This window comes from Lathyrus oleraceus, chromosome 6 (genome assembly GCF_024323335.1).
Source record: "Lathyrus oleraceus cultivar Zhongwan6 chromosome 6, CAAS_Psat_ZW6_1.0, whole genome shotgun sequence".
Taxonomy (NCBI): domain Eukaryota; kingdom Viridiplantae; phylum Streptophyta; class Magnoliopsida; order Fabales; family Fabaceae; genus Lathyrus; species Lathyrus oleraceus.
The window spans coordinates 14,901,273-14,914,607 of record NC_066584.1 but is presented as its reverse complement, the minus strand read 5'-3'; the positions used below and the strand labels follow the sequence as shown (position 1 = coordinate 14,914,607).

The window sequence follows — 13,335 nt, the reverse complement described above, 5'->3', positions numbered from 1 at the left end:
AAAAGATTTCTTGAAAGCAACCGGGTTAGGACCTCCAATGTCATAGTGTTGAGCATTGAGTGTTTTCCTAAACTTAGGATGTATATAAGAAGCACTATGAGTATTTTTTTTACAAGAATTCTTATCATAATGGAGTTTAGCATGAACAATCAAGAGGCCTAAATCACTTATTTTCTTATTGAGTTTCTCTTCTACAGCTACACACTTGGTAATAAGGTTATTGTCGGTCCAATTCTCACAAAAGGTATTATAGGCATTTTTGACGAGTTATATTATATGGTGTTCCACATGTCAGTTTGCACTTTCTTGCGGTTCTCTAAATCCTTCCTTCAATATCTTGGGTTAAAAACTCCCATATTTTTTTTATCTTTAAATATCACATAATTTGAATCCGTGGAGTTCAAATCACTATTGAAACATACATGAACGATGTGATAATCAATACCAAATTAGTCTTTTTCAAGGTTGTTGGAAAAAGAGGTGGAAAACAAATGTAAAAAGACTATAAATAATATAATGTAGAATATAAAACATACAATTATTTTTCATGATGCAATTGAGACATACATGAATGATTTTATTGAAACATACAAAGTTGCAACCATAGTTCTAACTTGTTTTATTTAGGATACATAAAATATGATACTTGTCCTTACATACATTTATTATTTGAACACAAATCCAGTTTGAACATGAAGTTAGCATCTAGATGACACAAGGACGGTCAACAGAATAATTAGGCACCCAAGCAGCAGCCTTATTGCCAATGAAATGGCAAACAGAAACAGTTCCAGGGCTGACTTTGAGAGCTTCGTAAAGCAACTCAGGATTCATACCTCTTGTATCATGATGACAAACGGTTAAAGCCTTTGCTTTGCTTCCATCAGGTGCTGCCAACGAGACCACGTAAGCAGTTGTTTCACGCACTTGGTGGCAATTGAATACAACTTTTTTAAAATTCAATCGATGACACATCACTGTATTTTCACCAACTTTTTTTACTTCCTCCACAACATATTGGTCTTCATTTTTGTCGAAGGTACTTGAAATAGCCTTAATCTTTGATGTTCTAAAATGTGAAATGACATGATCAATCATAGATTCTAAAGATGATACACAATGTTTGTGTTCTCCTATAGCAGTTGGACTATTACAAAAGTCATCCAGACTTTGTCTTTCTTTATTCTCCAGCCATATGGAATCTGTCACACCTTGTCTTGGTTCTGTGAATGGCCGCACCATCTTTGCAACAGACTGACTGTTACCCAATACTATTTTCTTTCCAGGATAAAGATCATGTGGAAAAAAAAGTGTCGAGTATTGGTTTAATTCTTCGACTCTAATGGGTAGGCTATTAGTTTTTCCATCTGCCACATGAAACAACATATTATAATTACTTCAAAAACCATGATAAATAGTCTTATTATGAGACAATATTTCGTTATATAATTCATGTTACTAACAAGGAAGCAAAAGATCTGAAAAAGCCTCAGGGAGAGGAGTGTTTGGCCACACATATTTCCAATAATCTTCTCCGGATGGTATGGCACCGGTTCTCACAAAAGTCAACTGTAAAAAAAATAATTCACATTTTATATATTAGTGTTGAATTCAAAATGATTAAACAGTTTTTTCCTCATTCCTTCTTATAAACTAGTCCATGACAATTTCAACCCAAAACCAAATATAAAATAGAGTAGAAAATAGATAACTTACACAAAAGAGAGCCAAAACCGTGATATGTGAAAACTCCATTTAGCTAGTTAATACAAACAAGTGGTAACTGTCAAGACTTTAGTGAGTGTGTATGAAAGTGTTACAACTTTCTCATTATTTATAGGTAAATACATACAATATAATTGCATGCAAAACTTGTCTTATTGATCATATTCATTCCTCCAAGTGGTAACAAACTTTATGCACGTGTCATCCATGCAAAACAATTGCATTATCTCCTCATTCTTTGCAAAGTTTGTGTGTGGTTTCGGTTTTTGTCTAAACTTACAAACTTTTTGTGCAAATGCCGTCCATGCAGGAAGATGCCATTAATTACTATCCAAACTTTGATTCTCCTTGAGCATAGCATGTGCATAATATTTACTCATTTACTGCATTATTTTACACAACTGTTTTAAACACTCCAATACTTTATTAAAGTGCCTCAAGATATTCTTTTATTAAATACAGTATAATTTAAAGACAATATTATTTTCTTTTTTATAAAATGAAATATAGCTCAATATGTTGAGCCTTAGTTAATATTTTGCTTTGCATTAAAAAGTTTATAACAATACTTAAAGCGTTTTATTTATTTATTTACTAGATGTCTATTTTTAAAATGTCATATATAACATTCTTATTATAATAAAAAATAGTAGAAATTGGACCACCAAAATTAGTAATCAACAAATCTCGTGGTATCTCGACTATATATTCATCATTAGTGTCTCCGATATTTCCATTGCTAATTTCCAAAATCCATTACGAAAAACTCTTTCTCTCTTCGGAATCTATATCTTTGGTCATAAAAAAATTTATATGGTATATGAGTATATGTAGATGGCAATGTCTATCTACTTTGCATTTTTTCACTCCTAAATTGTAAACAACCTTTTTTAATAAAAAATAATAATTTATATTTTACTGTTTTAAGACTGCTTAAAATAAAATGGTCATAAAATAATTTTAAGTTTAATTATAATTTTCAAATAGACATGAAAATGCTTTAAATTCTTTCTAAAGTATAATTTTTATTATATCTACAATTACATGTTACAAAATTAAATTTAAAATAAAAAATTTAGACAATCAATTTTCTGCTACAATATAAATTCCTTTACATACAAATTTTATACAATATATTAATAAATTATATTTAATTATCATTATAAAAAAACTCAATTGAATTAAATAATTTCCATATATGTAAAAAATAATTTTTTTAATTCTGTTTTAGATTAAAGATCCATTAGGATTTCTTTGTTTTCTGTATTTAATGAGCTTTGGCGTGGCCATAAGAATTATATTTATAACTAAATTCAGAATTTAACTATATTGAAAATAAATAAATAAAATCAATTGAATTAAATAATTTGCATATGTTGAAAATAAATGACATAGTCAAATACACACAAACACAATACTCAATTTATTCTATAACTACCAAAATATATTACAATATTGAGAGATTCATTTTAAATTTTAATGTCTATCATGATGATTATTTATACGATATTTCAATTTTAGAATTTACACGTCCTTAATCCACAAAATGATGAAAAAAACATTCTTAAGAGGGTATTAAAAATTATAAATTTTGATGCACTTATTTTACATTTTTAATTTAATTTTAATATACTATCTTTTATATATATATATATATATATATATATATATATATATATATAATATATATATATATATATATATATATATATATATATAAAGTATATATATATATATATATAGTATATATATACTTATATATATATATATACTTATATATATATATATATATATATATATATATATATATATATATATATATAAATATATACTATCTTATATTTATATATATATATATATTATATAATATATATATATATATATATATATATAAATATATACTATCTTATAAATATATATGTATATATATATATATATATATATATATATATATATATATATATATATATATGTATATTATATACATATATATATATATATATATATATATATATATATATATATAATATATATATATATATGTATATACATATATATATATATATATATATATATATATATATATATATATATTATATATATATATTATATATATCTATATATATATATATATATATAATATATATATATATATATATATATATTATGTGTGTGTAAACATGTATTTGTCTATAAAATAAAAATATACTTTTATATATGATTAATTCATATCATTGTTTCAATTATAATTTACAATATTATACCAAGTATATTACGACGGTTTGTGTGGCGATTATTGTAAAACCGCCATTGTTTTGAATCATAGCAATAATCTTTGTTTCTCTATTTATGTTTAGTGGCATGGTCGGTGGTATCAAGTGATTCATGTAATTTATTAAGAGTATTATGATGAAGTTCAAACCTAACCAATGGTTTACGCATGCTAAGAATGAATCATTTCAAAACTTGATTCAGAGAGACGTACAATCATAAAAGAGACTCAATAATCAAAATTAAATCAAAGGTGAAAGCGATAAGACAACCAACAAAATAATTGTATTAAAGTGTTTCCCCTTAATGTATTACGAACATGCAACTACAATAAGTTTTTCTAAATTTTGTTGCTTTGATTTTAACTCCAAATTAATTAAAGAGTTATGCTTTGCCTGGAATTGAAATTTTGTTGCAAAGAAGTAATAAAACATTACAAGAAAATTGACTTCTTGTGACATTCAAAATATGTCACTAAAAGTTAGTAATCTATAGGTAGATGTCTATTAGATTTTGAGTGGCACCCACATTTGGTGTCAACTATAAGGGGTGTGGTGTGACACCAAATTGAATGTCACAATAACTTTTAGCTACAGTTAAGTTTTTACCTAAAATTACAACACATGTCATTATATATCACGTGAGTATTACAAGTAATAGAAATTATACCTAGAAATTATTTTCTTTTAGGTGTCACTAAAACTTCAATAAATAAGATTTTTATCATATCAAAATATAATAAATTTATAATTTTACTTTTAAATTTAATTGAGGAATATTAGTAATATTAAAATCAAATTGCTTATTATAAATATTTTAAAATACATTAAGAACTAAGACAAAGTTAAATAACTAAAATTAAACAATTGTCCCATTTTCTTTTAAATTCAAATATTTCAACATATAGAGAGTTTAATTCATCTTACAAAAAAAATCACCTATATTTGTATTTTAATATTCTTATATCTTCACTTTCATATATCTATAATTCTGAATGGTCTTGTATCTTCACTGAATCTAAATTGTACCTGAAATAATAAATAAATATTTATTAAAATATGTACTTTGAAATAACTCCATTTACATGAAATTTTAAATAGAAAAATCATCATTAGAATATTTTCTAATTAAAATTAAATCTAACAATGATTTTATAGTCCAAGTTAAATATATGAATTTGTGTCAGAAATTAAACAACTTATGTAATCAAATCAAACTTTATTTTAAGAGCAAATTCTCTAATATGATTTTTGGTTTATTTACAATTTAGTTTTTACTGAACATTACTTTATATATCTGAATCTACATTGTATCTGAAATAATAAATAAACTAGATGAAGATCTGTGCGGGTGCAAATAGTTTATTTATATTTTATTAAATTTTAAATATGATAAGAATTTAGTTTGACATAATATAATTATTAAATTTATTTTACAATAATTTATTATGAATTATAATTGAAACAATGATATGAATTAATCACATAAAAAATATATATTTATTTGAAAGAAAAATATATGTTTGTAAATATATATATATATATATATATATATATATATATATATATATATATATATATATATATATATATATATATATATATATATATATATATATATATATATATATTGTTTACCATGTTACCCTTTTAACAAAAAACTAAGTGGACGTCCCGGATCACTTGTCTTTATTTCAATGGGTTTTAGAAATTGGAAGAAAGTTAGGAATGGAAAACATTGTTCCTTTCTTAAACACATAGGGAAGGATCCTTGCTCACCACACAACAATGTAATGAAAGCTTGTCAAGACTTGTTGAATCAAGATGGTCATATTATAAATGTTATTCAAGTGCAAAGTTCAAGTCAAAGAATGAATAATCGGTTATGACTCAAGACTTCAATTGACACTGTTCGTTGGTTAACACTACAAGCTTTTGCTTTTAGGGGTCACGAAGAAAGTAGCAAATCAAGAAATCAAGGTAACTTTCTTGAGTTATTGAAACTTTTAGCATCCTACAATGATGAAGTTGCAAAAGTTGTGTTGAAAAATGCTCCACAAAATTGCAAGTATACTTCACATCAAATTCAAAAAGAGCTCTTGCAAATTCTTTCTAGTAGGGTGAAAAAGAGTATTCGTGAGGAAATTGGTGATTCCAAATTTTGTATCGTTGTTGATGAAGCTCGTGATGAGTCAAAAAAGAAACAAATGGCTCTTGTATTAAGATTTGTTGATAAAGTTGGTTTAATACAAGAGAGATTTTTTGATGTGGCACATGTTAAAGACACCACATCTTTAACTCTTAAGGAAGCAATATGTGATATACTTTCTTGACATAACCTTAATGTTTCCAACATTCGTGGCTAAGGGTATGATGGTGCTAGAAATATGAGAGGAGAATGGAATGGTTTACAAGCCCTCTTTATGAAGGATTGTCCTTATGCATACTATGTTCATTGTTTTGCTCATCGATTGCAACTTGCATTAGTTACATCATCAAGAGAAGTCAAACCTATTCGTAAATTTTTTGAGAAGCTGATCTTTGTTGTGAATGTTGTTTGTTCTTCTACAAAGTGTCATGATGAGTTACAAGCTGCCCAATTAGAAGAAATTTCTTATTTGTTAGAGATTGATGAGATTGTAACTGGTAAAGATGCAAATCAAGTTGGTACATTGAAACGAGCTGGAGATACTCGTTGGGGATCACATTACGATTCAATTTCTAACTTGATAAACATGTATGAAGCAACTTGTTTAGTTTTAAATTTTTTTGCAAAAGATAGAGGGAGTTATGCTACACGTGGGAATGCAGATAGTTGTTACAATTACTTGAAGGCGTTTGATTTTATATTTATTTTGCACTTGATGAAAGAAATCATGGGAATAACAGATATGCTTTGTCAAACCTTAAAAAAAATCAAGATGTAGTTAATGCTATGAACTTGGTTCGTTCAACAAAACCTCTTATTCAAGGTTTGAGAGAAAATGGTTGGGATATATTGTTTACTAAAGTGGTATCTTTTTGTGAAAAGCATGGTATTGAGATTCCTGATCTTAATGATGTTCATTCAACAACAAGATTTGGACGCTCCCGTCTTGAAGAGAATCAAGTCACAATTCAGCATTACTTTAAAGTTGAAATCTTTTTCACTACCATTGACAAACAGTTACAAGAGTTGAATAGCCGATTCAGTGAGCAAGCAATGGATTTGTTAACTCTCTCTTGTTCTTTATCTCCTAAGGATGGATATAAAGCTTATAGCATTGATACTATTTGTTCTTTAGTTGAAAAATATTATCCTATGGATTTTAGTGATCAAGAGAAGAATAATTTGCAATTTTAACTCCAACATTTTCTATTTGTTGCTCGTCAAGCATCAAACTTGAATAATTTATCAACTATTCAAGAACTATGTTCATGTTTGGTTGCATCTGGACAGGCTGAAACTTACTTCTTGATTGATAGACTACTTCGTCTTATCATAACTCTTCCCGTTTCTACGGCCACAACTAAGGGGTCTTTTTCAGCAATGAAAATTATTAAGACTAAGTTGATAAACAAGATGGATGATGGATTTCTTGGAGATAGCATGACAGTATATATTGAAAGGGAGATTAGTGCAAGCATTAGTTCAGAGTCAATTATTGACGATTTCAAGTCACTCGGAACGCGTAAAACATTACTTTAAGGTAGTTTTAAGTCATGTAATTTAAATTTTTAGTAATTAACTTTGTATTTATTTTAACTTTAATGTTTTATTTAAAATATTATTTACATTTTATTTATAATCTTTATTTTACGTTAGCGGTCATCCCAAATTTTTTTATCTGGCTTCGCCACTATATATATATATATATATATATATATATATATATATATATATATATATATATATATATATATATATATATATATATAAAGTGAATAAGAAATATGTTAGAATCATATAAATACAAGATAAAACATTAAAACTAAATTGAAAATGTAAAATAAGTGCATAAAATTTTATAATTTTTAATACCCTCTAAGAATGTTTCTTCATCATTTTGTGGATTGAAGATAATGTAAATTCTAAGATTCAAACATCATATAAATAATCATCTTGATATATATTAAAATTTAAAATGAACCTCTCGATATTCTAATATGTTTTGGTAGTTATATAATAAATGACTATGTCATTTATTTTCAACATATATGCAAATTATTTAATTCAATTAATTTTTTATTTATTTTCATTTATTTTCAATATAGTTAAATTCTGAATTTAGTTATAAAGATAATTCTTATGGCCACGCCAAAGCTCATTAAATACAGAAAACAAACAAATCCTAATGGACTTTTAATCCAAAAAATAATTAAATAATAATTTTTAACATATATGCAAATTATTTAATTCAATTGAGTTATTTATAATGATAATTAAATATAATTTATTAATACATTAGGGAAAATTTGTACGTAAAAATTTATATTGTAGCTGAAAAATGATTGTCTAATTTTTTATTTTAAATTTAGTTTTGTAACATGTAATTGTAGATATAATTAAAAATTATATATTAGAAATAATTGAAAGTATTTTTATGTCTATTTGAAAATTATAATTAAACTTAAAATTATTCTATGACCATTTTATTTTAAGCGTTGTCATAATAGTTTTTGTACTATAGTTTTAAAACGGTTAAATATGAATTATTATCTTTTTCATGAAATAAATTATTTACAATTTTAGTGAAATATATCAATGTAGTTTCTTTATATAAAAAATTTATGAATGGAACGTTACACATTATAGTGAAATGAATATTAGAAATTTTAGACTAAAAATTATATTTTAGAAAGAATTTGAAGCATTTGTATTTCTATTTGAAAATTATAATTAAACTTAAAAACATTGTATGACCATTTTATTTTATAAGATTTTTTGTACTATAATTTTAAAATGGTTAAATATAAATTATTATTTTTTCATGAAAAAGGTTATTTACAATTTAGTAGTGGAAAAAATATAAAGTAGATAGACACTGTCATCTACATATGCTCATATACCATAATTAATCAAAGGTCAATCTTGTCACAGTATTACTAAAAGTATATATAATTCTATGTTGTTTGTAGAATTGTTGGCTTGGATTTGCTACTTATTTATAGTTTTAGAGAAGAAAATTTGACATTAAATTAGGTATTAAATATATACTTGTTTCTTCTATCATCCCAATTACATTATTGATTTTTTTTCTAATCATTGCGATATATTATGTGCAAATTGGTAAGTACTTTTGCCTTTTCCAATAATATATGAATAAAGATTGGTTGCATAATATTTTTAGAAAAATAGTGAAGATTTTGGCGGTTGTATATACCATATTATATCAAGTATATTATGACGGTTTGAATCATAGTCATGATCTTGGTTTCTATGTTTGTGTTTAATGGCGTGGTCGGTGGTATCAGTTGACTCATGTAATTGATTAAAAATATCATTATGAAGTTCAAATCTAACCAATGGTTTATGCATGTTAAAAACGAATCATTTCAAAATTTGATTCAGAGAGACATGCAATCATGAAAGAGACTCAATAATCGAATGTAAATCAAAGATGAAATCGGTAAGATAATCAACAAAATAATTGTATTAGGGTTTTCCTCCTTAATGTTTTAGGGACATGCAACTAGAATACATTCTTCTAAATTCTGTTGTTTTGGTTTTGACTCCAAATTAATTGAAGAGTTATGCTTTGGTTGAAATTGAAATTTTATTACAAAAAATAGTAAGACACTACAAGACAAATTGACTTCTCTTAACATTCAAAATATGTCACTATAAATTAATAATCCATAGGTAGATGTCTAAAAGACTTTGAGTGACACCCACCTTTGGTTTGAATCATCTGTTAAATTTGATTTGAATCAAACAGGACGAGCTAATTGGAAAAATAATGGAAAAATTGCATGATTTGAATCATGTGTAAAGTGTGATTCGAATCAATTGAGACAAAAATGATCCCAGAGTTTGATGATTTAAATCATGTGTAAAATATGATTCAAGTCAAATTATTTTGAAGTTTTCTGGTTTCCAACTGTCCAAAATGATTCGAATCAGGATTTTTATTTGATCCGAATCAAACACTCAAAATTCCAACTTTTCAAAATTAACGATGAAAATATTGAACACGCTGATAATGAATATATAGTCGAGATACCGTGAGATTTGTTGATCACTAACTTTGGTGATCCACTTTCTATTATTTTTTATTATAAAAAGAATGGTATATATGAAATTTTAAAAATAAGGGTCTAGTAAAGACTAAAGTTGCAAACTCTACCTAAATATTTGATATATCAAAAAAACGCTTTAAGTATGGTTATAAACTTTTTAAAGCAAAGCAAAATAGTAACTAAGGCTTGAGCTATAAACCCAACCGATTCATATTAAATATAATTTTCATTTTATAAACAGAAAATATATATTGTCTTTAAATTATATATTTGCCCGATACTGTATTTAATAAAAGAATATCGTGAGGCACTTTAATAAAGTATTGGAGTGTTTAAAACAGTTGTGTAAAATAATGCAGTAAATGAGTAAATATTATGCACATGCTATGCTCAAGGAGAATCAAAGTTTGGATAGTAATTAATGGCATCTTCCTGCATGGACGGCATTTGCACAAAAAGTTTGTAAGTTTAGACAAAAACCGAAACCACACAAAAACTTTGCAAAGAATGAGGAGATAATGCAATTGTTTTGCATGGATGGCACGTGCATAAAGTTTGTTACCACTTGGAGGAATGAATATGATCAATAAGACAAGTTTTGCATGCAATTATAGTGTATGTATTTACCTATAAATAATGAGAAAGTTGTAACAGTTTCATACACACTCCACTAAAGTCTTCACAGTTACCACTTGTTTGTAACTAGCTAAATGGAGTTTTCACATATCACGGTTTTGGCTCTCTTTTGTGTAAGTTATATATTTTCTACTCTATTGTATATATGATGATGTATATTTGTTTATAAGAATGAATGAGGAAAAAACTCTTTAATCATTTTGAATTCAACACTAATATATAAAATGTGAATTATTATTTTCACAGTTGGCTTTTGTGAGTACCGGTGCCATACCATCCCATACCATCCGGAGAAGATTATTGGAAATATGTGTGGCCAAACACACCTATCCCTGAGGCTTTTTCAGATCTTTTGCTTCCTTGTTAGTAACATGAATTATATAACGAAATGTTGTCTCATAATAAAACTATTTATCATGATTTTTGAAGTAATTATAATATGTTGTTTTATGTGGCAGATGGAAAAACTAATAGCCTACCCATTAGAGTCGAAGAATTAAACCAATACTCGACACTTTTTTTTCCACATGATCTTTATCCTGGAAAGAAAATAGTATTGGGTAACACTCAGTCTGTTGCAAAGATGGTGCGGCCATTCACAGAACCAAGACAAGGTGTGACTGATTCCATATGGCTGGAGAATAAAGAAAGACAAAGTTTGGATGACTTTTGTAATAGTCCAACTGCTAAAGGAGAACACAAATATTGTGTATCATCTTTAGAATCTATGATTGATCATGTCATTTCACATTTTAGAACATCAAAGATTAAGGCTATTTCAAGTACCTTCGACAAAAATGAAGACCAATATGTTGTGGAGGAAGTAAAAAAAGTTGGTGACAATGCAGTGATGTGTCATAGATTGAATTTTGAAAAAGTTGTATTCAATTGCCACCAAGTGCGTGAAACAACCGCTTACGTGGTCTCGTTGGCAGCACCTGATGGAAGCAAAGCAAAGGCTTTAACCGTTTGTCATCATGATACAAGAGGTATGAACCCTGAGTTGCTTTACGAAGCTCTCAAAGTTAGCCCTGGAACTGTTTCTGTTTGCCATTTCATTGGCAATAAGGCTGCTGCTTGGGTGCCTAATTATTCTGTTGACCGTCCTTGTGTTATCTAGATGCTAACTTCATGTTCAAACTGGATTTATGTTCAAATAATAAATGTATGTAAGGACAAGTATGATTTTATGTATCCTAAATAAAACAAAGTTAGAACTATGGTTGCAACTTTGTATTTTTCGATAAAATCATTCATGTATGTTTCAATTGCATAATGAAAAATAATTGTATGTTTTATATTCTAGTTTATTTATTAGTCTGTTTGTTGGTGTACAAGGTGATAAAGATGAAAAAAACAAATAAGAGAAAGAGTAATAATAAATTTCCACTACTTTTAAAAGTTATAAAATGGTTGCACACAGACTGCAAAAAGAATAATAGTACTCACACCGCTCATTTGCTTAAATACAAGTGGGACTTAAAGAAAATACTAAAATATTACTAGTATCTAACAAACTTTGTCAACAAGTTTCTGAAAATGAATTAATTCTAGTATCATCATTTAATTCATATTTAGCTTAACAAAACCTAACAATATCAATTTCATCCCTCAAGCGGAGAAATTGATTTTTCTTAATCGACTTTGTTAGAACATCTATCAACTACTTCTGGATACAATAGAGTGTATAAAGGTTTGAAGTTTCTGGTTGAATACCAACCTGAAACCTAGGGAATAGGGTGGTGGGGGTGGCGGTTGTTAGGTTAGAGGGGTGGCCAAAGGGAGCACAGAGGCAGAGAAAGAAGAGAGGGTTAAGAGAGAGTAAGAGTGTAGAAAGATAAAATATAGTGAAAATGAGGGGGGAGCGTGGAAATGGATTAAATACCCCCCCCCTAATATGATGCTAAGTGAGAGACACATGAGTCTCTCCCAACCAATGAGACTGTTGACTCTGACCAGTCATTATGCATGCGCGTCCATCATGTGCTCCCATTAACTTGTAATCTGAATCCCTCATCCTGATTGCCTTGACTTAGTATGTCAATCGCACGACCCTTATGTCATATGCATATTTTCCGTTGAATTGATCCAACGTCCCTGGATGAGAGTCAACCGTTGACTCTCTTCATTGACCCTCTATCCAGCACCAGGCTTCAAAAGTAAATGTGTCTAGACCCCATTGCTTTTCACAACCCCCCCCCCCCCCCCTTTACCTAGCCCATTGCTATTTGAATACAAATTACACCCCCTACTCTATTAGTTTAATTTAATTAATTTAACTTGTTTTCTTAATGAATAATTTTATCAATTAATTTTTATAATTAGAATTTAATCAATAATTTATTAAAATAATTAATTTTAATAATCAAGGATTTACTTTATTTTATTTTTAATTACAAAAAAAATATAAAGTATGTTTTAACGATTAGGGTTTATTAGAATAATTCCATGATTAATTTTAGGGTTAGTATTTAGTCATTATTAA

The 13,335-nt window shown here is 27.2% G+C and overlaps 1 protein-coding gene and 1 pseudogene across 2 annotated transcripts; one reads left to right on the top strand and one right to left on the bottom strand.

Moving 5' to 3' along the window:
- Nucleotides 1–538: 538 nt before the first annotated feature.
- Nucleotides 539–1,867, bottom strand: LOC127097277 (embryonic abundant protein VF30.1). Its single transcript, XM_051035781.1, has 3 exons — nt 1,717–1,867; nt 1,464–1,569; nt 539–1,367 (listed from the first exon to the last, which is right to left on the bottom strand). The coding sequence occupies exons 1-3, from the start codon at nt 1,753–1,755 to the stop codon at nt 706–708; spliced, it is 807 nt and encodes a 268-aa protein (XP_050891738.1). The 5' UTR covers nt 1,756–1,867; the 3' UTR covers nt 539–705.
- A 9,012-nt stretch (nt 1,868–10,879) lies between these two features.
- On the top strand, nt 10,880–12,070 carry LOC127097268 (embryonic abundant protein VF30.1-like; annotated as a pseudogene). Its single transcript, XR_007792974.1, has 3 exons — nt 10,880–10,963; nt 11,097–11,212; nt 11,309–12,070. The product of XR_007792974.1 is annotated as an embryonic abundant protein VF30.1-like (transcript).
- The last annotated feature ends 1,265 nt before the right edge of the window (nt 12,071–13,335 follow it).